This window comes from Danio rerio, chromosome 17 (assembly GCF_052040795.2).
Source record: "Danio rerio strain M-AB ecotype USA chromosome 17, GRCz13ab, whole genome shotgun sequence".
NCBI lineage: Eukaryota > Metazoa > Chordata > Actinopteri > Cypriniformes > Danionidae > Danio > Danio rerio.
The window spans coordinates 18,125,498-18,153,263 of record NC_141037.1 but is presented as its reverse complement, the minus strand read 5'-3'; the positions used below and the strand labels follow the sequence as shown (position 1 = coordinate 18,153,263).

The 27,766-nt window shown below is 34.4% G+C and overlaps 2 protein-coding genes across 29 annotated transcripts in view; both read left to right on the top strand.

The window, feature by feature from the left end:
• hmbox1a (homeobox containing 1a) overlaps nucleotides 1-27,766 on the top strand; it is a 664,927-nt gene that overhangs the window by 14,577 nt on the left and 622,584 nt on the right. The gene's annotated exons all lie outside the window — the stretch shown is intronic.
• Nucleotides 1-27,766, top strand: part of nrxn3a (neurexin 3a) — a 546,850-nt gene that overhangs the window by 506,369 nt on the left and 12,715 nt on the right. For 21 of the 28 annotated variants that reach the window (XR_015512694.1, XM_087289302.1, XM_087289301.1 and 18 more), the window contains one exon: nucleotides 19,268-19,352. Coding sequence is in view for 27 of the 28 variants with exons in the window: in XM_087289302.1 (XP_087145428.1) it covers nucleotides 19,268-19,352 (85 nt within the window). In the remaining variant the exon portion in view is untranslated. The remainder of the gene's footprint in view (nucleotides 1-19,267; nucleotides 19,353-27,766) is intronic. The other 7 variants (XM_087289296.1, XM_087289290.1, XM_087289284.1 and 4 more) reach the window with 1 other exon arrangement.

Genomic DNA, 27,766 nt, shown 5'->3' with positions numbered 1-27,766 from the left:
AGGAGGCATTTATGAATTCATTCAAGCACAAAATATGCATTTTTTGAATAGTTTCTTTTTTGGGGGGGGCAATGAAACACACCATTATCTTTTTCTCCACCGACTAAATTTTCCATAATAAATTACACAAAACTTCTGTGCCATTAAGTGAGTAAATGCTTAATAATGCATATTTATGCTTTAATTACAATAATGTTTAATAACCCGGCAAAGCTGATGGTCGTGTAAACATGTTAAGACATTATTCTTTTTTTTTTTTTTTATATAGAAGCAAGGTCATAAAAGGCATTGAGCAAAACACAGTCATCTCAGCTAGAATTTTATTACAATTTAACCTTGCATGTAAATAAAATAAACTGCTTTCTTTTGATTTATTGGTTTATCTATTATATGCGACAGGAACACATCCTTACTGTGGATTTAAGCATTCAGACAGAGCAAACATTTTGTAGTTATTAAGGAGAAAATACCACAAACTAAGATGCTTTCGGGAGCACTTTACCTTTAAGGGAGTGTTCATAAGACTGTCATGACAGAAAAGTCCCTTTAAGGCAGGGGTCTCAAACTCAAATTGGCAGGGACAATTCATAGGAGGGCCATTTTAACATTCAAGCACAAGAAAGAAGTGGAATCCTGATGTAATTGATGTACTTAGACTTTCTTTCTCAGAGTAAAGCTCCTTCTTTTTGTTTCTTATTAATTAATGTCCCAATTAATTGTTGCTTAACCAAAAGTTTAACAGATAGCATAAGACAGCAGAAAGCAGTTTGGCTAACTTTGTTGACTTTGTTTACTGGCAATTGTTCTTCTCAATATCATTATTTTTTTCTTTTTTTTGTAAAACTACAAAGAGGGAAAGTATGTATATATTTACATTTACTTTAACATGTTTAATTCAGCCAGCAGTAAAATTTTACTAATGCACATTTTTTATACAATTCTTAATCTGCATATTAAGAAAATATTAATGACACCATTTGAATCAAATATTAGCAAAATGATCAGATTTACACCACCAGCATAACGTGTAAGCCATGAAGAGCTGATTATAATCAAATGACCCTTGAATATTTACAAAAATATAGCTTTAGTTAAAATTTAGTAATTATGGATATATATATTTCAACGTATAAATCAGCCCCAGAAATCATTAGCATGTGTGTTACTCTGAACCGCACGCTGAGAGAAAACAGAAAGTAACCCCGAAATATAGTACAGTCCTTTAAATATTTAGTAGGTGGGGGTAAAAACCCCAAGTGGTGAAATGTGACTGCACAACAATGATAGTGATTCAAAAATATATGTTTTGTTGGGCCAAAATTGGGTTTTGTTTCTAAACGTTTGAATCTAACAAAACCTTTTGTTTACAAGTTTGTGGGTGATTAAATGACCAGTGTGTATGTTGACCGCTAAACTTTCATAAAAACACACACCTGGTCAAAGCTTCTCTCCAGGAGAAACGTCAGTCTATATCAATCGACGACTGACTCCTGTACTAGTAGGCGGGGCTTCTTTCGCCATATTTATAGTTACACTTTTCGCCATAGAAAACTATACGAATGTCATGTTTTGTGTAATCTATAGTTTTTATGACACCTTTATAGTCATAGCGTGAAGTCATTCGATTAGTTATGTCAATTTAAATGTAAAGATGAGTTTTTTAGATGTCTTTATGTTAATTTGACATAAACTAATCATGAATTTGTCCCTAAAATGATTTTTAAAAAAATAAAAAACGCTTTTTTATTCTAGCCGAAATAAAACAAATGTCTTTCTCCAGAAGAGGGGGGGGGGGTAATAATTCTGACTTCAACTGCACCTTGTCATACATCTTACATAAACATGATTGTTTTTATTTTATAATATTTTTCTGATCACCTTTTTTAGTGGAACAAACTGAATTTGTCACTATAATATCTCATTAATAGTGTCAATAGTCATATATTTATATACATTTTTGAGTGTTCATAGGACTCTCATGACACCTTTATAGTCAGTGAATGACACAAGTCTTAAATATGGATTAGATTGCATGCTTATGAAAACTCACTAAATGTCATTACATTCGTTATGTCAGTTTAAATGTAAAAAATAGTTTTTATTAGATGTCTTTGCCAACTTGACATAAACTCATCAGAAATTGACAACTTGATCACAACTTGATGTTGTCTAGACAGCATACTGTACCTTGTCATAAATCTTTCATAAACATGATTGTCATGAGGTCATGAATACTTTTCTGATCACCTTTTTTTAGTAGATAAAACTGAATTTGTCATTGTAATTTCTTATTAATATAGTGTTAATATTCAAATAATTATAGACATGTTAATAAATAAATATTAACAGTGTTTTTAATATTTATATTAACAGAATTGTTAATATTTATTTACATTTAGTGACATTTTAATGACAAATTCAATTCAAGAAAAATATTAATGACACTTTTAAAAAAAATTATGATACAGTTATAATGGCCTCATCACAATAATGTTTATGACAGATTTATGACAAGTTTTGCTGTCTTGGTAATGTCAAGTTGTCATGACAAAGACAATGACAAGTTATGTATTTGTTTATGTCAAGTTGTCATGCTAAGAGAGTAGCTACGTTTCCATCCAAATAATGTAAATTCAATTTATGCACAAAACAGGTATATCGCATAAAAGACGTGAATAAAGCAGCATTTCCGTCCAACGAGTCTAAAAGTCAACGATTGGTGTTGTTTGAAGCCATGAGACACAGAGCACAGATGCTCTTGACAGTTCTGGAGGTAATTAATAAAATAATAACACTGATATTGAAACAGTTGTGGCGTTTTAGAATGACCAAAATAACATTTTAGATGTTTTACAATGTGTTCAACCTGCTGGTTTGTTTATTCACACACATTTTTACCATCACATGATTTCTCATGACAAAATCGCATGACCTTTTTATAATGAGCATACTGGAATTTGTTTTGTAAAAGTGTTTCCATGCACATTTTTTCTTATTGAATAAAAAGTTTATCCTACTCGGTTATGTGCATCCTTTTTATGCGCATTTTCAAAATGTGTGCACATCGTGGCATACCCATCAGCCGATTTTATTTATGTGCAAGTCCAAAATGCTCATAAAAATAGGTGGATGGAAACTTAGCTAATGACAAGTTAAGTAGTTGTTTGTCAAGTTATCTTGACAAAGACATCTTGAACTATCATTGCATTTAAAATCTCAACTGAGCAAAATACACTTAATGATAGTTGTCATACACATTCGTAAATGCTCATTCATATTCATTATAAGTGTCATGCTATGATTATAAAGGTTTTATGACCCTCAAATTGATTAACTGCTAAAGTACTTGATTCTTCAGTAGAAGATCAGCTGTTTGTCTTAGGACTGAACTACTGTCCTTTTATCCTATACTGAAGATACGCCCCTGTTATCACTCAGACCTTTTTCTTGGAGAATACACAATGTGCGATAAGATGTCAGATGGCTGTCATCAGAGAGGTAGAACTCTCTGGATCATTGTGAAACTGATCTTCTCCTTTCTTATTGATTCAGTTTGTAATACAAGCTGTTCACTCCTTGTACTGCCAAAGTGGAGATAGACACGATAGCATCAAGGCCAGAGAAACCCACAGGAGAGATGAAAGGAGATGATTATCTGAAGGCCAGAGTCAGCAAACTTTTGTTTTAACGTCTGCTTTTGTCTGCCTGCTTTTTTGAAGTGACAAAGAATCATTTGGGGTTTGTGATGACTAAAAAGACTACCTAGATATTTGCTTTTATCTTAATTGCGTGGTAAGTGGAACTGTTATCTTAATAACTGCTGAACACCTCCTAAAGAGGCAGGAGATACAGGCTTGTCTAGATTGCTTTGAATTGCTGAGTTTAATCATAGATCACATCATCTTTCAGAAGTCATTCTACTTTGCTAATTCGATGCTCAAGAAACACTTATTATTATTATCACTATCAATGTTAAAACAGTTGTGCTGCTCAAAGGTTTGGAAAGCATTCTACATTTATGTAAAATAGAATTTTCAGTGTATGTGTAGCTCATATGCACTTACATAAGAAAGTATTAGGATTATACACTCAGCGGCCACTTTATTAGGTACACCTTACTAGTACTGGGTTGGACCCCCTTTTGCCTTCAGAACTGCCTTAATCTGTAGTGGCATAGATTCAGCAAGGTACTAATATTCCTCAGAGATTTCGGTCCATATTAACATGAAAGCATCACGCAGTTGCTGCAGATTTATCAGCTGCGCATCCATGAGGCGAATCTCCCGTTCCACCACATCCCAAAGGTACTCTATTAGATTGATTCTGGTGACTGTGGAGGCCATTTGAGTACACTGAACTCATTTTCATCTTCAAGACACCAGTCTGAGATGATTTGCGCTTTATGACATGGCGTGCTATCCTGCTGGAAGTAGCCATCAGAAGATGGGTTCACTGCAGTCAAAAAGCGATGGACATGGTCAGCAACAATATCCCCTACACCATTACACCACCACCAGCAGCAGCCTGAACCGTTGATACAAGGCAGGATTTCATGTCGTTGAAAGCTTCTGACCCTTCTGAGACTCATCAGACCAGGCAATGCTTTTCCAATCCTCTTTTGTCCAATTTTAGTGAGCCTGTGCAAATTATAGCCTCAGTTTCCTGACACCTGGTTTGGTCTTCTGCTACTGTAGCCCATCCGCCTCAAGGTTGGACGTGTTGTGTGTTCAATGATGATCTTCTGCATACCTTGGTTGTAACTAGTGGATATTTGAGTTACTGTTGCCTTTCTATCAGCTCAAACTAGTCTGGCCTTTTTTTCTCTGACTTCTGGCAACAACAAGGCAATTGCGCCCACAGAGCTGCCACTCACTGGATTGTTTCTCTTTTTCAAACCATTCTCTGTAAACCCTAGAGATGGTTGTGCGAGAAAATCCCGGAAGATCAGCAGTTTCTAAAATACTTAGACCAGCCCACCTGGCTCCAACAACCATGACACGTTCAAAATCACTAAAATGCCCTTTTTTCTCCATTCTGATGCTCAGTTTGAACTGCAGCAGATTGTCTTGATCGTGTCTACATGCCTAAATGCATTGAGTTGCTTCCATGTGATTGGCTGATTAGAAATTTGTTAACAAGCAGTTGGACAGATGCATCTAATAAAGTGACCTGAGTGTATAAGGTAACTATATATTGGTAAAGGTTAGGTTCAGGGGTAGCATTAGAGTAGTACCTAGTTTTCACCTTGGCTATGTTATAAGTTTGATAAGTTTATCTGTAGTATGTTCATGCAAAACATAATGTCGTAAATGGTTTTATTATCACTTTTAATCAATTTCATGTGCTTTGTTTCTCTTTAAACGTGTTTGTTTGCAAACCTAAAACAAGACACATTTTTTGTCAAGCTACAGTGACAGATGTTTGCAGTATTTCCTGTGTAGGTGAAAAACTCCTCACCTCCCACGAGCAAATCAAGAGTGTGATTTGGAAAGGATATACGCTGCCATACAAGCTATTTCTGATTTACCGCTTTGCTCTGCCTTACAGCAGTAAATGATTTAATTGAAAAGTTCATTTAATTAGACCTGTTTGCTTAGCTAAATCAAACTGTCTCATCCATTCAATTAGCCACCAATGTGCTCCTTGCACGCTCAAAGTATGAGCTGTGATCATGTCGTTTATATCAGCATGTTATAACAAATGTTGAAGGGACAGTTCACCCTCAAATCTAAAGTAATCAAATCAAAAGTAAGTCATCGTTAACTCACTTCTATTTTCCAAACTTTTTTTTTATTTTATTATTCTGTTAAGCTCAAAAGAAGGAATTTGAAAGAATGTTGGAAAACTGGCAGCCATTGATTTATATATTTTTCCTAATGTGGATGGCTACCTGTTTCCAACATTCTTCAAAATATCTCCTTTGTCTTTAACAAAAGAAAAAGAGCTCTTGGAATCATATGAGTAAATTCTCATTTTTGAAAGAACTATCCATTTAAAACCAAACAGTTACACTTATTATTAAAAATATACATTTAGAAACTTTTTTTGTTACATGCAAAGTCTGTATCGGTTCAGTAATTTGACATCACGGTTAACTATGATCATAAGCAATGAGTCTGAGAATCAATGAGTGAATGTCAGTGTATCACTATAAGTTATTTTCTCAATTATTTCAAAATCAGGTTTAGTTTTTTTTTTTTTTTTTTGACAGAGGAATTAGTTTTGTTCTTATATCAGAATTAGCTTTGTTCCCACTGATTACAATATCAGATTTAGTTTTGTTCCCACTGATTATAAGATTAGATTTAGTTCTTTATGGTTCTGACATCAAAAATTTAGTTCTGTTCCCAGTGATTATGACATCAGATTTAGTTCTGTTCTGACATTAGATTTAGTTCTGTTCCCACTGATTATGACATTAGATTTAGTTTTGTTCTGACATCAGATTTAGTTTTATTCCTACTGATTATGACATTAGATTTAGTTCTGTTCTGACATTAGATTTAGTATTATTCCTATTAATTATTATATTAGATTTTGTTTTGTTTTGATATCAAATTTAGATCTTTTCCCTCTGATTACAATATCAGATTAAGTTCTGTTCAAATATCAAATTTATTTCTGTTCCCACTGGTCACAACAGTAGATTTAGTTCTGCTCTGACATCAGATTTAGTTCTGTTCCCGCTGATTACAACATTAGTATTAGTTCTTTTCTGACATCAGATTGGAATGTGTTCCCACTGATTACAACATCCTATTTAATTTTGTTTTAAGGTCCAATTTAGCTCTGTTTTAGCAAAATCTGTTCTGTTCTGACATCAGATATAGTTCTGTTCACACTGATTATAATATTAAATTTAGTTCTGTTTTGGCATTCGATTTAGTTCTGTTTGTAATATTTAGTTATGTTAGGAAATCAGATTTTGTTCTGTTCTGATATATTTTGGGCTTTTCCAAAATCAGATTTTGTTCCATTCTGTCAAAAGTTTTGTTTTTCTGTTCTGACAACGGATCAATTTCTGCTCAGTTTCTACGTCAGTTATTTTTTCAATCATTTTGAATTTTTTTTTTGTATGTTTTCTCTGAATACAACAGCTGAATTAGTTATGTTCCCATTTATTGTTCTCTAATAGTGACATCAAAATCTATCGTTTTTTATATTAATTATTTCTGTTTATGGTTATTATACATTTAGTTTTGTTGCCACTGATTAAGACATCAGAATTTCTTTTGTTTTCTCTGTTTATTACATCAGACTTTTAGTAGTTTGGTTCCCAGTGATTCACGCTTAATCTCTGCATCAAACAAATTGACCAAACCTACGTCTCAAATCAAAAAGAGCCATAAAAACATGACGGGGAACTTCCTAAATCTCAAAAATTATTCCAGTGTCAGCACTTTCCTTGGTGCTTTATAATCGATTAGGACTGAGGGGCTCCTGTGAAATGAATGATCTGCCTTCTGTTTGGACCGTAAATCACACGCTTGCTCCTATATCTACAGGATTTACATGCACAGGTTTTGGCAGAGGATGCACTGATCCGCTGCTATGTGTACTTCGACTTTTGCAGATTTTGTAAATATGGGCTTCTGAAAGAAATATCTGATTTTTTTTAACTATTGAACCTTTTGAAACTAGTTGTGTGTATGAGAGCACTATCTTCCCCTCTCTGAATTTTAAGATGTGACACATTTTGACAGTTTTTAACAGTTCAGCACTGAGCAAAGATAAAGAGAAACATTCAGCATTTGAAATGGCAGGTTTTGCTGAACAGCACATTACTTGATAACAGGCTTTCAGTGTTAATGTATTTAAGTCTGTTCATGTGTTCAAACCACACTTCTTTCAGTGTTATTAATGAAATGTCCTATATTGTTCACAAGCTGCTCTATGACCTCAATTAAATCACCCTGCGAGACAAGCCAAATGGAATGAAATGAATCAATAGAAATAGGTAATTTGACAGGTCCACGGGTCAGCTGCACTAAATTTGTGAAGCTTTTCATCAACCACTGAGACTATTAAGCTTTTACACCTCAGAAATGTTTATACTTAACGAAAAATACGTCCTATTTAGTCACTAATTTATTCAAGACTGTCTGCACAGTAATTTAATGTGAAGAAAAGTGCAGTGAGTTTGCCGTGTGACCCCTTTTAGCTCCTAAAGACGTGTCATTTTGCAAAATATATTAAAAATGAGTGTACAAATCTTGGCTGATTTCCAAATGAGCATGTTTTAGATCTAATTGCCCACATTCTTGTTGTATTTTGAGATATGAATGGCAAAAAAAAAAATTGTATGAAGTAAAGATCATTTTAGTGCCCTTACTTGTCAGCATGGACTATTGAATCCATTTATTTTTCCACGCAGCTGTATTTCATACACTAAACACAATGTGGCAGCAGGTGCGACACAAGTGTTTTTAGCTACTTTCATTATGGTGCAGGTATCATTTTTACATCCTACGCCACGTTGTTAAAATAGCAGATGCAATTTTAGCTATTTGTGCACCCATGAACTTGCTGGTTTGAAAAGGATGTATGTTAAGGAGCATTGTTGCTATTTTGAGGAAACTTAGATCACACATTTTTTTGTGTGTGTTTGTGTATGTACGTGTTATTTAAAGAGTGCGTTAGTGATAGACTGGACTAAAATGTGCATACATGTTGCTTATTACACACACAGGGATGAACAGCAGCACACGATTATCTTTCAATATTAAATATTAAAATGTAAACAATTATGTTTGTTTGCATTAATATAAAAACGGCTACCTGGAAGCCATCAGACTGGTTTAATGCACCTTAATAGTGTTTTAAATGCCCAAAATGCACCCAAAACATGTTAGTAAAATAAAGACAACCCTTTTAAACCATGCGCTGGGCATGCCAACCATTTTTCCCCAACTTCGAACATCATTAAAATAGATCCAATGTCAAAACTTGATATCAGCTTTTCAGAAATCAGTTCTTCACCCAATTTGTGTGTTAATAGCTCCACCAATTCATAGTCAATATATAGCATGACTTTTCAAGGGCGTAACTCACCTCACATGGAATCTTGCTTGCACGTGAGCAATAAAGATGTTAACTTTGTTGTCTGCATCAATGAGCGATGCCAAAAGTTTAGACCAAACTGTGTGTTTGTCTATGTGTGTGTTATTTTAAGTGTACGTCAGTGATAGGCTGGTTTAAAATGTGCATACAATTTGCTTATTACACATACATGGATGCACAGCAGCACACAATTATCTTTAAATATAAAATATTAAGAGATTAAAATCTAAACGATTATGTTTGTTTACATTAATATAAAAACGGCTACCTGGCAGCCATCTGACTGGTTTAATGCACCTTAATAGTGTTTTAAAAGCCCAAAACACACTTAAACATATTAAGAGAATGACGACAACCCTTTTAAACCATGCGCTGGGCATGCTAACTCTTTTTCCCATCTTTGGACATCATTAAAATACATCAATTGTAATATCAGATTTTCAGAATTCAGTTCTTCACCCAACTTGTCTGTTAATAGCTCTACCTATTCATAGTAAATATTTAGCATGACTTTTCAAAGACATAATTTACCTCACATGGAATCTTGCTTGCACATTAGCAATGAAGATGTTTACTTTGTTGTCTGCATCAATGAGCGATGCCAAACATTTAGACCAAACTGTTCTCAGCTTCCACTTTGAAAGACAGCTTTTTGAATTACTCCTCATCCCTTTACGCCCCGTTTGTTCTTTGATGCAGAGCGGTTTTGATATTAGAAGGCTTTGACTAGACCCTGTGTAATCACATCTCCAAAAAGACCATCTCTTTCATTTTCATAAACATCCTTAGGGTTTCCGGAATAACCAAATTCGCCTGAATTGCGATGCTGGCCTCTTCGGCTCTGTCACTCTGTGGTTTCCTCCTGCTTTCTGTACCCAGCAGGACACTGGAAAGCCTCACCCAGGCTGTCAGTTATCTTTCAGCAGAGCTACGGTAAATATCCTGCATTGATTAAGCAGATTTGCATAGGCAGAGCAGGCCTCGAGGCAAAGAGCTGAATGCTAACCAACATTCACAATGTCACAGGCCCAAAATACCATCCTGCCCTGCAGCTGCAAGGGTTTTCTGCCATAAGACTGCATAACCATCAGACTGCTGGGCAATTTGGAGGAAGTGGTCTGGAAGTTGCCAAGGCATGTCACGTTTGCCAGAGCAGTGATTTTATTCTGCTGTCTGTAAGGGGGGATTTAATTACAGGGGCTTTAATGTGTGAAATTGAATCATTTTTATAGTTTAATTATCTGTTCTTGATTTTAATGCTCAGTATCAATCAGTCTTTGTGTAATATTGGTATTATTCATCTTTTGTTTAGGTTTCAGTCTTTGTAACAGTTTTTGTATTGGTTTTATTTACAGAATTGTATTTTAATTAGTTTCATTTTACTTTACAACTTTCCAAGGCAGTGCTTAATTTTGTTCTATATTTTTAAGTGTATGGTTTACTTATAATAGTTATTATTTAATTAAAATCAGCTTACTGTTTTAAAGGTAAATACTCGCACAATAATTATAATAAACTCAAATAATATGAATTTCATGTCAAAATCAAACGTCAAAGTCACCTTTTTGTCAATTCATCCACTTGTACAGGACATACAGAGAATCAAAATTGGATTACTCTCAGAACATAACATTAATATAAAAAGTAGAAGTTAAAAAAGAAATTACAATAAAAACAATTACAAATATAATATAATAAAACAATCTAAGTAAAAATAAAATTTGTAAACAACAATTACACTTAAGGGCATGTAATAAATTGTCAACTGTCTATTATAAATCTAAATCATTAATAAACAATAAAACAAGTTAATTTCACTACAGTAAAGTTTTTTTTCAGATTACATTCAAATCATGTTTAATCATTTTAATTATTTGTTGTTTTAATTTCTTACTCGTTTTGTGATTATTTTATGATTATTTTAATCCTCTTGTTTATTTAAAGCACTTTGAATTACCATTGTGTATAAAATGTGTAATATAAATGCGCTTGCCTTGCCTTTGTTTCTTTCTTTTTTGGATGGAGCCTTTGGTAACAGACAGAGTGAGCTTAACTCAGAATGCTGGAGCTGCTGTTCTTAACAATCAAACGATTCAGAGATGTAAGCTCTCTCACTAAACCCCTATGAAGGAAAAAAAAAAGAACTGCATACCCTGTACAGTGAATGCTTTAAATGTTAATCTATACAGTGAAGTTTAAAAATCTAGATGAGTCATAGATTAAAAATGATTTAAATGAAAGGTTTATATTTACAGACATTAATTGTGAATATATCAAATTATTATTTATTCATTTAAAAACATTGAAGTCTTAAATATGACTTTATGTTTGTATTTTTAGTAACATTTTAGTTAAGATTTTGTCACACTCATTGACTTTCACATACACAAACATGCTATATTCTTCTTATCTGCAGTCAGGTTTGTGAATTCACAGACTATTATTGAAGCTCAAGGGTGAAAATACAAGCCTGTCCATAATGACCTTTACCTTGTCAAGGTAGAATAATCAGATTTCACTCTTTGCCTCAGCAGGCCAGCAGACAGCTCACTAAAACTCAATACACAGCAGAGCTGCTCATTTTCAGCAGGCCAGACGAATAACAGCTCCAAAGAGCCCTGTCATCTAAAGCTATGCAGTCCTCATCCTCTACAGCAATGTGCTCAGCTATTATTCAACATGAAGTGCAAGAAAGCCATAGACTTAGTCAGAGCAGGCACAATATTTAATCTGACATGAACAGAATTGAAGCTATGAAAGATGAACGTATAGTCCATTCAATATGATGGACTGTTGCTCATTGGAAATGACTCAATCCCAAAGAATATGTAAAGTTTTTTTTCAGGCGTTTGAGTGGATACTCTTTTCGAAAGGCTTTTAAGTGGATGCTGTACAACTTTATTTCCAGGTAAACACTAGTTTTAAACATCTCAGCCTTCATTTTCAGTTACATGTCAAAAAAGTGGAATCTAGTGAATCACTGGCTTCAGCTGATTTCATTCAGGATCCTAAATTATTTATCATACACAATCAAGGATAGTCACTCACACTATCCACAGCCATTCTTTAGTAAAACATTGTGGGTGATTTTAGCTCAAACTGGTCCTTGACTGCAATTTTAAAATAAAATATACACTCACCGGCCACTTTATTAGGTACACCTTACTACTACAGGGTTGGACCCCCTTTTTCCTTCAGAACTGCCTTTATCAAAATAAAAATCATTAGTACTAATGAGCCAAAACGTGTTCCAAGACAATATCCCCCACACCATTACACCACCAGCCTGACCCACTGATACAAGGCAGGATGAATCTATGCTTTCATGTTGTTGATGCCAAATTTTGACCCTACCATCCGAATGTTGCAGCAGAAATTAAGACTCATCAGATCAGGCAACATTTTTCCAATCTTGTATTGTCCAATTTTGGTGAGCCTCTGCGAATTGTAGCCTCAGTTTCCTGTTCTTAGCTGACAGGAGTGGCACTCGGTGTGGTTTTCTGCTGCTGTAACCCATTCGCTTTAAGTTTGGCTGTGTTGTGTGTTCAGTGATGCTCTTCTGCATACCTCAGTTGTGACGAGTGGATATTTGAGTTACTGTTGCCTTTCTATCAGCTCGAGCTAATCTGGTCTTTCTCCTCTGACCTCTGGCATCAACAAGTCGTTTGCGCCCATAGAACTGCCTCTCACTGGATTTTTCTCTTTTCCTGATCATTCTCTGTAAATCCTAGTGATGGTTGTGCGTAAAAATCCCAGTAGATTAGCAGTTTCTGAAATACTCAGAACAGCCTGTCTGGCAACCACAACCATGCCAGTTTAAAGTCACTTAAATCCTCTTTCTTCCTCATTCTGATGCACGGTTTGATCTGCAGCAGATCATCCTGATCATGTCTACTTGCCTAAATGCATTGAGTTGCTGTCATGTGATTGGCTGATTAGAAATTTGCATTAACTAGCAGTTGGACAAGTGTGCTTAATAAAGTGGCCGGTGATTGTATAAATATGCATGCAAAACAAAGTTATATCCAAATGAGGTCATGATAAGAAACAGTCAGCCTGTGCAAGAAATTGAAAATCATTTACAAGATGACATTTAATCCACAGGCTGAATGGTGTTTAAAAAAATTCAAAAACAAAAACAATTCTTAATTTTTTATTTGCCCCCAAAATTCTTTGTTCTTTAAATAATGTGTAATTACCTTAAGACTGAAAATAAATTGAACGGATTTGACCGGATTTGCTTATCTGTCGAACACCATGAAGCATTACTCTTTTAGCTTTGAGAAGAGTGAAGAAACAAGCTAATCTTCCAGGAGTTCAATATTAAGTTTCTGTCACTGTCAGGCTGGGCGTGAGAGAGGGAGGGGAGAAGATTACACTCTGACGGAAACACATTCTCACATTGTTAAAACATGGATTAGGCTGTTTTCTCCTTTCCAACAAAAGTATCAATATTTGAGCATAAAATGACACAATGCATTCCTGGCTTGCAGGAAGTCTGAGCTTGTGTTGTGAAATTCAGCTTATATTAAAAATGGCCAAACAACAGCAAATACAATAGATAACTTTAGGAATGTTTTCAAGAAATAATTGAATAATTGAAGTATTTATAGCATCAATCATGCAATGTAAAATCTCTTTGTATAACATCAGACCGTTCAATATACAATCAGCAAAAGCAAAGTTCAAGTGGAGGGTTCAAATGCAACAGACAAAACACACAATGCAATAATATACATTGCTCTGTGGTCAATTTTAATAACCAGCCATGAAGCAAGCCTCCAGTGTTCATAGTATATGTACAAAGTCCAAGGCTCTCTGGAAATATGTGCCTTCACCTAGATTTTTGCAAAACATATACATAGCTCCAGGTATGTTTTGTTGTATGTTTCAGATACACTTCCTTCTTATACATGTTTATGAGAAGGCTGAGCATGTTGTAAAGATAACCCATCGATCTGCTGACCCAAAACCATCCCTAAAACCAACCAATAGCATATTCAAAAACACCCATCAGAGAAAATTGCACTGCAACTACAAAGTTTTACGTAAAGGATGATTTATACTTCTGCGTCAAGCACAAACGTATGGTCCAGCGCTGCCCTCGCACGGTTGCAAAGCCCTCGATGTGGCTGACGATGATGACATGCACCTCTCAAAAACGTAACTACACCTCTCAATGATGCGCATCACAAGCTCTGTGATTGGTCAGCTTGGTAGTGATTATGAGTGTGGGCGGTGCTGAGAGCCGCTAGCCCCATGGAGTGATTGTTTACAAGTGTTGAGTCCTGTGAAGGAGCTTCAGATGGAAACTTGTTTAGTGTTTACCTTATAAATAAAGTTGCTGCACGTCCGCCGGTTGTACATTAAGGTAGCATTCAGAAAAAAAAAAAACTAAATACCTGTATAGAATCTCTACAAAGACGAACCTATAAACCTACTGTTAGCTAGCATTTCAGAAGTGTTATTGCACAGCAGCACAAACAGCATGCAGACATATAAATGCATGACTATGTGCAAGGCATGCACCGTGGGTCATGCCGGTCACTTGATGCAGAAGTATAAACCAGCTCTGCATCACAAAAACAACACCATAAAAAGTAAGCTTTCGAGAACACTGACCACACCAGAAACAAACTTATTCAATTAAAAATAATATACTCTTTTAAGTATTTTTGTAGGTGTTGTTTTGTTTTGATGTTGTGCAAAACAACTGCATGAAGATAATCCTTTATTTGTCAATATTGTGTCTCTGTAAATATTATTAGTATGAAAAAGAACAAATGCTTCTGCCGTCATATTGCCCTAAAGTGTGCCCCAACTAAAAGCTGGATTTAAACTTATGTTGAAGTTTAAATCCAAAATCAAAAAGTGCTTCAGAGGATCAATATATTGTGCTCTTTGGAAAAGGAATTCATAAAGATAAAAGTAAACAAAACAACAACAACAAAAAAAAAAACAATCAGTGTGTCATCTGCCATTTCCTTTAAGAGTCAGTTGCCTCACGCCATGACACATTTGCTATTTACATGTTTTGTTTTGTGTCTATTTTCATGTTTTATTTGCATGTTGATTTTCATGTCTATTTACAAAACGGAACGCTTCACTAGCGGAAAACTAGATAAACAGACCATCTGCAGTGCGAGGATAAAGAATGAACCTCCTCCAATTGGCCTCTATACTTCCTTTTTACTTTACTTTAAACCTTTACTCTACTTTACTCCTTTACTTTCATGGATAAGGAAATAGTGTTGTACGCACTCCACTAAAGACATCACAAGCCTACATATTTGTGAAGTGCAAAGATTTTTCAAAACTATTTCTAAATTCAGTTCTAATTTCCAGCAAACGAATAAATGAACAGTAATAACAAAAAGATGCACAAACCTTTATATCCAAACACAGGTCCTATTCTTATGCCACATAAGATCTCCAAAACCCTACAGGTGGGCAAATCGAAACTTGTTTTTATTAAAACAAATATAAATATGCATATAATAAATATTACTGCTAATACTAATAACTTTATACAAGTTTAAATTGTCATGAATAAGCTAAAATAAGCCCCACGACATGAAGAGGTAGTGTTTTTTTTTATATTTATGTAAAAAATATTGGTTTCTGTAACATTTTAGTCTTTACATCTTTTTTTCATATGTAAAGACATTTGTGTATTGCTGTACATCCTTTGTGTATTAAGCAATGTGTATGCATTTTAGACCTGCATAGGCGCATAACTAACACGCTTTGTGCAGGACTTTAGGCCAGATTTCAGTTGGCAGTGGTCAGTCTAATCAGTTCCTCAAAATATTAATGTGTCTTAACACATCTCCTTTATAGACTGGAACACCCATGAGTACACAAAGTGGCACAAATAGATTTGCTATTTAAACAACGTGGCACAAAATGTGAAAATTAGGGTTGCATTGGTCTGAAAATAGCAACAAATCGAAGCAAATGCATCTTGCACCTATTGTACTGGGTATTTGATAGGGCCCTGTGTCACATGACACAATTAAATATCTAAATTAATATTTTAAATGTATTGAAGGCTGAAGCACATATTTCTAATTAGTCTGTGTTGACGAAGTCCATTCACCATCAATGGCCATGATTATTACCTTTATAAAGGTGGTACAAAAGTAATCATCAAACAATAGCTTTAAACGTCCAATAGAGCAGGCCAGTAAGATAATCCACACAAGCAATTGTTCAGATCAATACCATGGCATTAAACACTATCAGACTCTTTTCATATGGACATATGGAAATCTCTTTCAGACTGTAGTGAGTACAAAGACAAGAAAACTCTAAAAACCAAACCATGGCGTGTTAGACTTTTGATTGTGAAAGAGGATATGAAGAACGGCTTCAGTGCTTCTAACCGATTCCAGAATCTGTATGTTAGTACAAAAAACAGACACATTCATATTCAAAATGCCCGTTGTGTCCATAGCCGAATATAAACCAGTTTATGAGATTAAATGCTGTATTTTGCTGGGGAAACCTGAGATAATTTCCCATTTTCTCAGCAATCAGCCAATTATGATTCTCATTGCTTTCTGCATCTGTGATATCCTCGTCCCCTTTCAGTCACCAAGATGAGTTATTTGCCACACCAAATATAAATTCAATGAATAATTTCATATTCACATAGAGAAATATTCCACACCTCGCCAGGGTGAAGATGAGCATTCAAATGTATTTTTTGCAGCATTTTCATACCAAAATCCAAAGTCCACCAAAAATATAGATGGAAAACATTTTATTATTCTGTCAAAGCCAATCATATTTATGACCTGCCGCTTTCTGTGTTATTTAAAATGTCATAAACCTGGTCTACGACAGTACTTATTTTGGCCCACATTCTAATCTGCTCCTAATAAAGATGTGCCAAGCAGAGGGTGTGAAAAACGAGCCCACTGTGGCGGTTGGCATGAGTAAAGGAGAGCGCTGGGTATAAATCAGAGCAGGAGACGCTGGAGACACGCAGATAATCTCTGAGTGCTGCTGTGTGTTTGCTCCTCTGCTCTCAGAGCTGCTGATATACAGTGATGGGAAATCCATGCAGACTCTCCAAAGGGCGAAATGGAGGTGACTCGTATAAATGCTTGACGTGAGCGTTTTTTCAAAATAAAAGTTTGGAATTAACGCCGGGCAAACTTATTCCATGTCTGTCAGTGGTTGATTCATGTTTATTGATGGTAAAATAATCACAATGATTTATGTGCAGGTTGACATGGAATCTGTTCCTGCTCTGTCTGTCATTTATAAAATTCACTAAATCCCAGACCCACTGCATATTCATTTATTAAAAATGTTGAGCTAATTTGGTTATGGTTTTGCCAGCTAATGAGACTAATGTGGTACTGTCAGGTCCATTTGAAGGAATAGTTCCTAGGGAAAAATGGAAATTTTGTTATTATTATTTCAGCCAGTTACTGTGATTATTTATTTATTATTATTATTTACCTGGATTTTTATTGTTAATTAAGACAAAAAAAAATTATACATTCTTTATCTTTTTATTTTCATGATTTAAATTAAAATTCTATGACAAAAAGAAAAAATAAATGCAAGTTTCAAAAATGTAAAAAAAAAAAAACGAAATTAGTAACTTTACTTTAAAATGTTAATAAACTTGTTGCTTTTAAAGAAAGTGAGATTTATATATATATATATATATATATATATATATATATATATATATATATATATATATATTTTTTTTTTTTTTTTTTTTTTTTTATTTGCAACTAAGTTCACAATTTTCAAATTTATGAACATAGTTCATTCACTTACTACTTTTAAGGCAACATGTTTACTCACGGGGGTCCACGGTGTATTTTTAAGGTTTGGTTGTGTTTATAAGATGCAAAGCAATGTGTGCTCATGTTTCACTTGTAAAAAAATAATGGTATTTTTTCATATTTTCACCCGATGCTGGTCGGCGCCCTTATTTAAACCCCGGCAGAGAGTTTGTCGGGGCTGCTGTCCATTCACTTGGCAGTTGGCCAGAGCCGCGCTCCTATTTGGGCATTATGCTTTGTTTCGCATCCATACACTATCACTGACAACATCCCTGAGCCATACATATTTAATGTTGTCTTCACATTCCCTCCAAAATCTTTACAAGACAAATCTGTGCAACTGCCACAAGGGGGCATATTCCGACAATCGTGTTCATTTGTCATGCGCAGTGGAAAGGCGGCTTATGTATGTCTGCATATGTTTGGTCAGTGTATTTAGTCACTTTAAAATTCAAATTTAGTTGGTTAAGTAACAAGCAAAAATGGTTTTATTATTCTCCATAGTCTTACATTAAAGTCGATGTGCAATCTAACACATTCAAGTCTCTCTTAAAAAAAAGAAAAAAAAACTGCACTGTAAAATGTGATTAGTTACTCTACTTTAAAAATGTCATGAACCTGTTGCTTTAAAAGTCCAAAACAATAATCTTTATATTTAATGTTTTCATTTATTTAAGTAAGTTAGCTTGTTAGTTAGCTAATTAGGTATTTAGTTAGTTTGTTTATTTATTTGTTTAACGTTAGCTTGAATATGTATTTTTAAATATATGCTGATAGCCGCCTTTCCACTGCACATGATATACAACAAGCGACAGACCGAAAGTCATTCATTTCTAATGGAGAGTAGACCTTGAGCTTGCGTTGAGTTCCAATCGTCTTCGTAAGTGGAAAATTCGGATTCGATTTGAGCTGAAAATACAATTAAATTTTTTAACTTCTGCAACTAGATCGTATGCGACTGGCCGACCGGATATGATGTACTCCAGTCCAAGCAAGTCCGTGCACTCAAGATGAGAATTAGTAGTTTTTTTTTCTTGTTATTTTTTTGTCAAAAAATCTATATAAATAAAATTCTGTTCATAAATGAGTAATAAGGAGTTCTCTCTACAATCCCTCCAAAATATTTACTCTACAAACCTGTGCGACTGCCACAAGGGGGCGTATTTCATGTCGTGTTTGAATGTTGTTTGCAGTGGGAAGGTGGCTTATGTATGTATGCATATGTTTGGTCAGTGTTTTTAGTCACTTTAAAATTCCAATTTAGTTGGTTAAGTAACAAACAAAAATTGTTTTATCGTTCTCCAGTGTGCCTTACATTAAAGTCATTGTGCAATCTAGCACATTCAAGTCTCTCTTTTGTTTGTCTATTGTCCCGTTTTTCTGTCTGTGTGTTGTAGACCACGGATGACATGGTTTCGTCGGCCGAGTGTTCCAGTGACGACGAGGACTTTGCGGAGTGCGAAGGACATGCAGGTGGGCTAGGTCAGTTCACTTTTGCTTGCCTCTATGTGGTGGCCTTTCATTTGCAACTGAGGATCAGATCCTCAAAGCATCGCCTTCCCCCCATGGATAGAAAAAGTGTAACTTACTGCCTAATCCAAGCCATGCAGATCAATATAGAGCACTGATATAGCAGGATATCACTTGAGAAATAACAGAAACTGTAAACTAATGCTAAGTCCATTCAGTATCCTTGAATCAGAGTTAATGTCAAATCATTCCACCAAACTTTGAATACGAGCTACACTTGGCCATGGGGTTTTCCGAAGTGGTTAACATGGTCACACTGATTACTAATTTTGTCCCCAGTGCCTATAATGAGAGCATACGCACAAAATTAGTACAGAAACGTGACATGTTCTCTGCATTGATGCTTCAAAATGTATCATCTTGAGGTTTTTCTGCCTTGTGATAGTGATAGTGGACTGCATTTTGCCACATGATACATTTTGAGATTTCTCTTGAACTTTGCTTTCAGCCTTTAGTAGAGTGATATCTATCAGATTAATTGCTGTTGAAGCAGTCTTTTTGATTCCTTTCTGTTCCTTCATTTCAAGAGGCTTGATCTAAGTTTAACTTGTCGTAATAGAGAACAGATATCATCGAATTTCTGTGTACCAATTTTTGTTTTGTGTCGTTATGCTTATTTTTAAAGATATCATTTTTGCCTCAGTGTGAACAAGTTGTTCTGCTAATATTTTCCAACCCAAATATGAAAAATACAATTCAGTGATTATAAGAAAGACTAAAAAGAGATTGATAGAGAGAAAGAGTGATTTGAGAGAAATTGGGTATTGGCTTTAAAAAAAAACTGTCATAATTATAGCTTTGAGGAAATAGTCTGTCATGTCTTTTTTAAGCATGCAGATTTTTTTTGATTGCACTTATAGATAACTGAAATTTCATTTCTTTGCAAATCGTGATTCCAGTCAGAGAGGTCAAATGAATCTCATTTCAATTGAAGTAAAACCCTGCCACTTACAATAAGTGGTTGTTTCTTCAACTTTGGGCACTTTTTTTCCTGAGGGTTGATTTTTTATTAAAATGAACATATTTCAACCTTTCTTCCTGACAGATGAAGGTCACATTAAAATGTATTAAATCAGGTTTTTAACATCTCTTAATCATTTATTTGGATACTTTTAAAATAGACTTTATTTTTCTGCCCACATTTTTAAAGGTTAAAGTTCACCAATAACAGAAAATTCTGCTTTCATTTAAGCTAGTTTTGTTAGTAAATGTTTAACTAAATAAAACAGAAAAATTTTTTAAAGTATATTTCATTGAAGTTAATGTTGGATTTAACTATGCTACCAATCTGTTTATCTAAATTGAGACAGACTCTAAATAATCTAAAATAAAATCTAAATATTTATTATTGCATGCTTAATAAGTCAGGTGTTTTGAAAATGTCATAGACAACCATTTCAAGAGTCACTTTATATAGAATTTTATTTATTTATTTATTTATTTTATTTTTTTTTTGTTTATTTGTTTGTTTTGTCTAATATTTATTTGTTTGTTTGTTTATTTATTGTTTTACAAATTGCTCTAAAGCAGGGGTGTCCAAACTCAGTCCTGGAGGGCCGGTGTCCTGCAGATTTTAGCTCCAATTTGCCTTACCACACCTGCACAGTTGTTTAAGCCTAGTAAGAACTTGATTTGATAGTTCAGGTGTTTGTAAATGGAAATGAAACTAAGCTTTGCAGGACACTAGCCCTCCAGGACAGAGTTTGGGCACCCCTGATGTAAAGTATTAATTACAATTAAGTTATAGTATCTTCTGTTTGTTAACATTAGTTTAAATAAGTATAAACCAATTGTATTATCAGTTAAAGTTAATTTATAAAATACAGAAAGACAATAACAAGCACAACTTTTGATTTTAATAAAGACATTGGTAAACATGGTTTGAGATAACAAGCTACAGCATATTAATAAATGTTCCAACAAATGTATTGCTCATCTTTAGTCAGTGTTAGTTGAAGCATTAACTAATGTTAAGTTTTACCAACTGCTGTATATAACCTAGAAATTTTCTGCAAGGTGTGTTTTAACTGCACCTTTTTAAATTTACTATCTGTTTGCTATTTTAGGGATGAAAACAGCCACTAAAGGAAACTGCTATAAAAATGCATCGGGTTAATATTGTTAATTTTTTTTTGGCATAAATTTGTTAATCAACCTCAGTCCTTACAGACACACATTCACAGACTTTAATTTGCAGTTATACTCCATATATATATATTTTTTCTTTTTTTCTTTTTTTTTTGCACAGGCCAATCTAAAGAGTCAATTGTGACAAAAAATGATCAACAGTTAAAATGACAAATTTGACCTCTTCCCTACAGGGAAAACCCCCAATCAAAAATGCATGATTATATGGTGTCATGGTTTTGCGATCGAAAATGTGTTTAAAATTGAAGTCAGTTGGGGCAAAAACACCCACAAACAGTAAATTAGGGAGAAAATTTTAAATCGTATGCTGCGCATGAACTAACAAAGCATCAGGCATTGTTGTTACTAATCTTTCACAAGTCCAAGACTACAATAAAAGGTAAAAAAAAAAAAAAAAAAACAGTCCACATTTACTTTCTATTTTGACAAAAAGTAATTATTTATTTATTTTTTTTTACGAAATCAGTGACATCACTTCTGAATTTGGCAATTAAAGAGTAAAAATCCTTACTAGTTTTGATCAGAACTGAGGTTAATTAACAGATATATATATATATATATATATATATATATATATATATATATATATATATATATATATATATATATATATATATATATATATATATATACAGTTGAAGTCAGAATTATTAGCCCTCTTGAATTATTAGATTGCTTGTTTATTTTTTCCTCAATTTGTGTTTAATGGAGAGCAGATTTTTAAAACACATCTAATCAAAATAGTTTTATTAACTCATTTCTAATAACTGGTATATTTTATCTTTGTCATGATGACAGTAAGTAATATTTTACTAGATATTTTCAAGACACTTCTATATAGCTTAAAGTGACATTTAAAAGCTTAACTAGGTTAATTAGGTTAACTAGGCAGGTTAGGTCAATTAGGCAAGTTATTGTATAACGATGGTTTGTTCTGTAGACTATCGAGAAAAACAAATTGCTTAAAGGGGCTAATAATTTTGTCCCTAATATATATATATATATATATATATTAACTACTGGCTTATTTCTTGCTTATCATTAAAATATTAACTGTTTTTTACTACTTATGAAGTATGATCTTATTCTACATCCCTAAATCCTTAACTACCTAAACTTACTATCATACAAGCCGCAGTATTAGTAGAGCTATGGTCTAAAAGCCAGATATATTGAACAAACACTCAGTATGCATAGGTTTGCCATGTTATAAAAGTGAACTCGCACATAACAAAAATAACAATAAATGCGATCAGATATTTTCCAGAGGCCAAAGCTATTTCATGGCCAGTTAGTTTTACCTAGTGGTCTGTAATGAGCGCACTATCTTTTATAACAGAAATGTGTCTATCGTGCCCCATCAGGGGAAATAGTATATGGTTAAGTGTTCATGCAGACATGACAGACTAGTGATCCGCTTTATTCATTTCAGCCCCCGTTCTGACCTCTCAAACTCCAATACCAATTTCTTACAAATGACATCCATCAGTTTAGCGGTTTGAGAACAATCTCCATCTTTCTGAAATCTTTATGTACTCATAAAGAAAGCTATTGGCAGGGTCCCAATCATCCAGTCACGTTTACACAGAAATTCATGCCATTCTAACCTCGACATCAGTGGATGTGAAGCTGCATGAGACATTTCTGCTGCAGGGGTTCGTCATCATTTTCAAACTGTTTGATTAATTAATACAATTTTTTATGTATTGCATGCATGGAGGATTTGTCCTCTTAATTTCATGAGCTTGATCGTGGTCAGTGTTATTATTTTTTTATACTTTGGGTCCTCAAAGTCCTCATCTTTTTCCAGCTATCCAAAAGCAACATTCCTGTCATCTCGCCTCATCTTGTTCCGCATGATATCTTGGTGTTGAAATCGATTTTTTCCTCCATTTTTCTGTACCATCTGGGCTTGACCTTGAACATTTGCCATTTTGATTAACAAAGCAAATAACAGGCAACAAAATCTTTTCTTGCCATCAAAGATAGATTTTTTTTCAGCTCAAGTGTTAATCTTAAGAAAGTTGTGTTTTAAGAATGACCAGCATCCTTGAACGTCCTCTGCCTGAGCCGGTCTGCATATAAAATATATATTTTTTTTTTTTGTAAATGCAGATGGCATAGAAAGAGTTTTATTGCCACATAACGGTTCGCTTTCAATGTCACGCTTTCTCAAGCAGTCATTTGTGGCATGTAATATGGTAGCTGCTAGTCGTAGTCATTTTCCGGACTATTCTCTCATTATTCAGTGCATGGCGCCATGTTTTGATCTCGAGCATATCCTCACCGTCAGACTAACATGAGTGCTGTACTGTATGTATGAGCCAGTTTCAAAGCATCATTCTTCAAGCTTATGGTTGCAAAGATTTCCGCTGCATTTCCTGTTCCAAAATCGTGTTCCTGTCTATCAACTTGTCTGTGTCTTGACGTGTTGTCACGTGATTCTGTTCTCTGTTTGTAAAAAAGTTGTTGGGTTTTACCCTTTATATCCCCTTTATCTGGAATTCCATAGGAGGGTTAATATTATCGGTTTATAAATAATCTTAAACTTTATGCTTGCACACAAACAAACTAAAAACAATCACAGTTTGTTAAAAAATATCAAAGGGCCAATTTTAAGATCAATAATATTCTTTACAACAAATCAGCATTTTCATATGATGATGCTGATGAGTAATCACAGCAATGAATATTTATTTAAATGTGGATAAATAAATACTCACAGGGATAAACATAATAAATTATTTATTTTATAACATTCAAATGTTTTATGCATTTGTGATGAACAAAATTGATTGATTGATTGATTGATTGATTGATTGATTGATTGATTGATTGATTGATTGATTGATTGATTGATTGATTGATTGATTGATTGATTGATTGATTGATTGATTGATTGATTAATATGGATGGATGGATGGATGGATGGATAGATGAATGGATGGATGGATAAATGGACTGATGCATGGATTGATGGACGGATGGACATACAACATAGTAAGAATGAATTGATGGATAGATGGATGGATGGATGGATGGATGGATGGATGTAGAGACATGTGCAACATAGTAAGATGGATGGATGGATGGATGGATGGATGGACAGATGGATGGACGGATGGATGGATGGATGGATGGATGGATGGATGGATGGATGGATGGATGGATGGATGGATGGATGGATGGACGGACGGATGGACAGATGGATGGACATACAACAGTGAGAAGGATGGATGGCCGAATGGATGGATGGATGGATGGATAGATGGATGAATAGATAAATAAGGATGAATGAATGATAATGAATAGATAAAGAAGGATAGATGAATGGATGCATGGATGGATAGATGGATAGATAGATGTACAACATAGTAAGAAGGATAATTGGATGGATGGATGGATGGATGGATGGATGGATGGATGGATGGATGGATGGATGGATGGATGGATGGATGGATGGATGGACAGAAAGACAGATAGAGAGAGACAGACAGACAGGCAGGCAGGCAGGCTGGCAAGCAGACAGACAGACAGACAGACAGACAGACAGACCGACAGACCGACAAACAGACAGATAGACAGATAGATAGATAGATAGATAGATAGATAGATAGATAGATAGATAGATAGATAGATAGATAGATAGATAGATAGATAGATAGATAGATAGATAGATAGATAGATAGATAGATAGATAGATAGATAGATAGATAGATAGATAGATAGATAGATAGATAGATAGATAGATAGATAGATAGATAGATAGATAAAAAATTTGAATGTTTAAATCCACATTTCAGGCTTTTTATATGACAAAAGGTGAAGAAACTTTGGTATCAAGGGCAAAAAGCCCCCAGAGAGTCAATTATCTGTGCAGTGGAAATATCTCTCACTGTTATAGTTTATGGCAGGGTTTATTCATGAAAGGGTCAGAGGGATGTTTTTACATAAAAGTTTTCTTGTTACCACTAATCAGTTCTAAAGGGCAAAGTTCTGCATCCTTCCAGCAGTGTGATTTGTTCAGGCTTATCTTTGTCTCATAATGTGGCTTTTGATGAAATAATTACGGATAATTAATCTGGAATTAGCAAGCTTCATTTTGCTTAGATTGTTTGTCTTTTAAAAAAAGTCCCCTGATGGCTCGCTGTCATTAAAAGCACTAAACAGATATGAACAAAAAAGATTAGGATAGGTCATTCTTAAAATGCAGTACCTTTTAAAATATAAGTGTGTGTTCACGCTTGGTTTGCTTGGTCTAGACACAAAAATACTAAATGATGCATTTACTCACGGTTCTCTCAGTAATCACACAGTCACTTTGTAAACTAAATCTAAAGCTACAAAGCAGAAAACTGTTGTGTTTTATGATAGAACTTACCGATTGTCCAAAAAAAGTGTTCATTTTATGTGTGAACATGTGATGGTATTTTTATCAGCTGAGAACTCGTGAAAAGCTTTTAAAATGTGTGAGCCAGGAATTTCTCCGTCTCGTTCACAAAGAAAGATCTGCTTCAAAAGGATCAGTTTCTGATGTCTGATAAAAAAAAAAATAACAGTTTTGCTTGTGTATTCTGTTTTATGGTTCCGTCTTGTGACATCATGTTTTTAGTCATTTTTAGTCTGTTTCATTCATATTTCAGTTAAAAGAGTTTGTTTGAAAGTGAACTGAGATCCATATTTTAGTAGTCTTAGTCTGCATGTTTAGTAAGTGTAAGGTTTAGATGGCAGGCTTTACGCTTTTTCAAATGAACCTATTGAACAACCATACATTAAAGAGCCAAACCTGTCAAGTGTGAACACAGACAAAGATAATGTATTTGGATAGCATACTGATTTCTGCTATTTTATTTTTTAGTTGTTTTTTTTTTAGAGTGAGACACTAATAGCAAAATAATTAGTGTCATGACAGACATGCATTTTGTTTCGATGAAAAGTTATAAAAGGGAAAATATAAAGAAGTATTTTTGCTGTATTATTTTATTCATTATATTATTAATAAGACATATACTACACAAATGTTTGAGGTCAGTAAGATTCGTTTAGATCATTTTATTTTGCAGGTACACATACAATTGATCAAATGTATGAGTCACAACATTTTATAATGTTACCTATTAGTTATATTTTAGATAATAATAATCTTAAAGTAAATAAAAAGTATCAGGGTTCAGTCAAAAACAAATTTAGTAGCACTATCAGTGTAAGCTTGGTTTAAGCTAAATTGAATAATAAATATAGCCGAATATATATAGATGGATGGATGGATGGATGGATGGATGGATGGATGGATGGATGGATGGATGGATGGATGGATAGATAGATAGATAGATAGATAGATAGATAGATAGATAGATAGATAGATAGATAGATAGATAGATAGATAGATAGATAGATAGATAGATAGATAGATAGATAGATAGATAGATAGATGACTTTTTCTGTTTAAAAAACACATTTGAGACATAATAAAATATGTCCCCTATGCAGTATATGTGCCTCTGAACTACACTTTATAAATCTATGTATCGACTCCAAAACTAGTACGGGGCTCATTTGTCTTCCTAATATGAACACCAGATGGCATTATATGCTGCCCCTGTGACTGTACACTCTTACAGTTCTTCCCCAAAAGATCCATCTGTAATGAGCTGGACCTTTACTTATTCACCTGATTCCAGCAGATACCCTCTTTTCCAATATAACTCCAGCTTGTTTTGTCATGCTGATCAGACAGAAGTGAGCGTCTTCGCACTCAAAAGCAATTAGATGGCGTCGGAATGCAGAAAGCGAACATAAAAACCGGGTAGAACAAAGAGAAGAATGGTCCAGATTAGCTGTGCCCCATCCTGTGCCAAGAGAAGGGGAGCCGCTTTTATCGCAGGCCTGCAGGTGGCCGTTCGGCACTGGAGCTCATGTTTAATTACCTATCCATAGTGCAAGCGCTGATAAGAACACACTAGACACCCGACATTGAGATACACCTCTTGTGTGCAAAGAGTTTTGTATAGTCTCACTTTGCAAATAATACTTGATGGGTTACAGTGGTTGCATTCTAATAGGCTGCTGGACTGCTGAAAAGAACTTGCTCACTCTTGACATTTGATGTCTGTCAATTTTATTTCAACAGACTTTAAGTGGTTTAAGTAGAGTTTAAGTGTATATGCAGAACCTATGAAGATATTAAAGTTAGAATATGAAGAAACAGAGTTTTATGC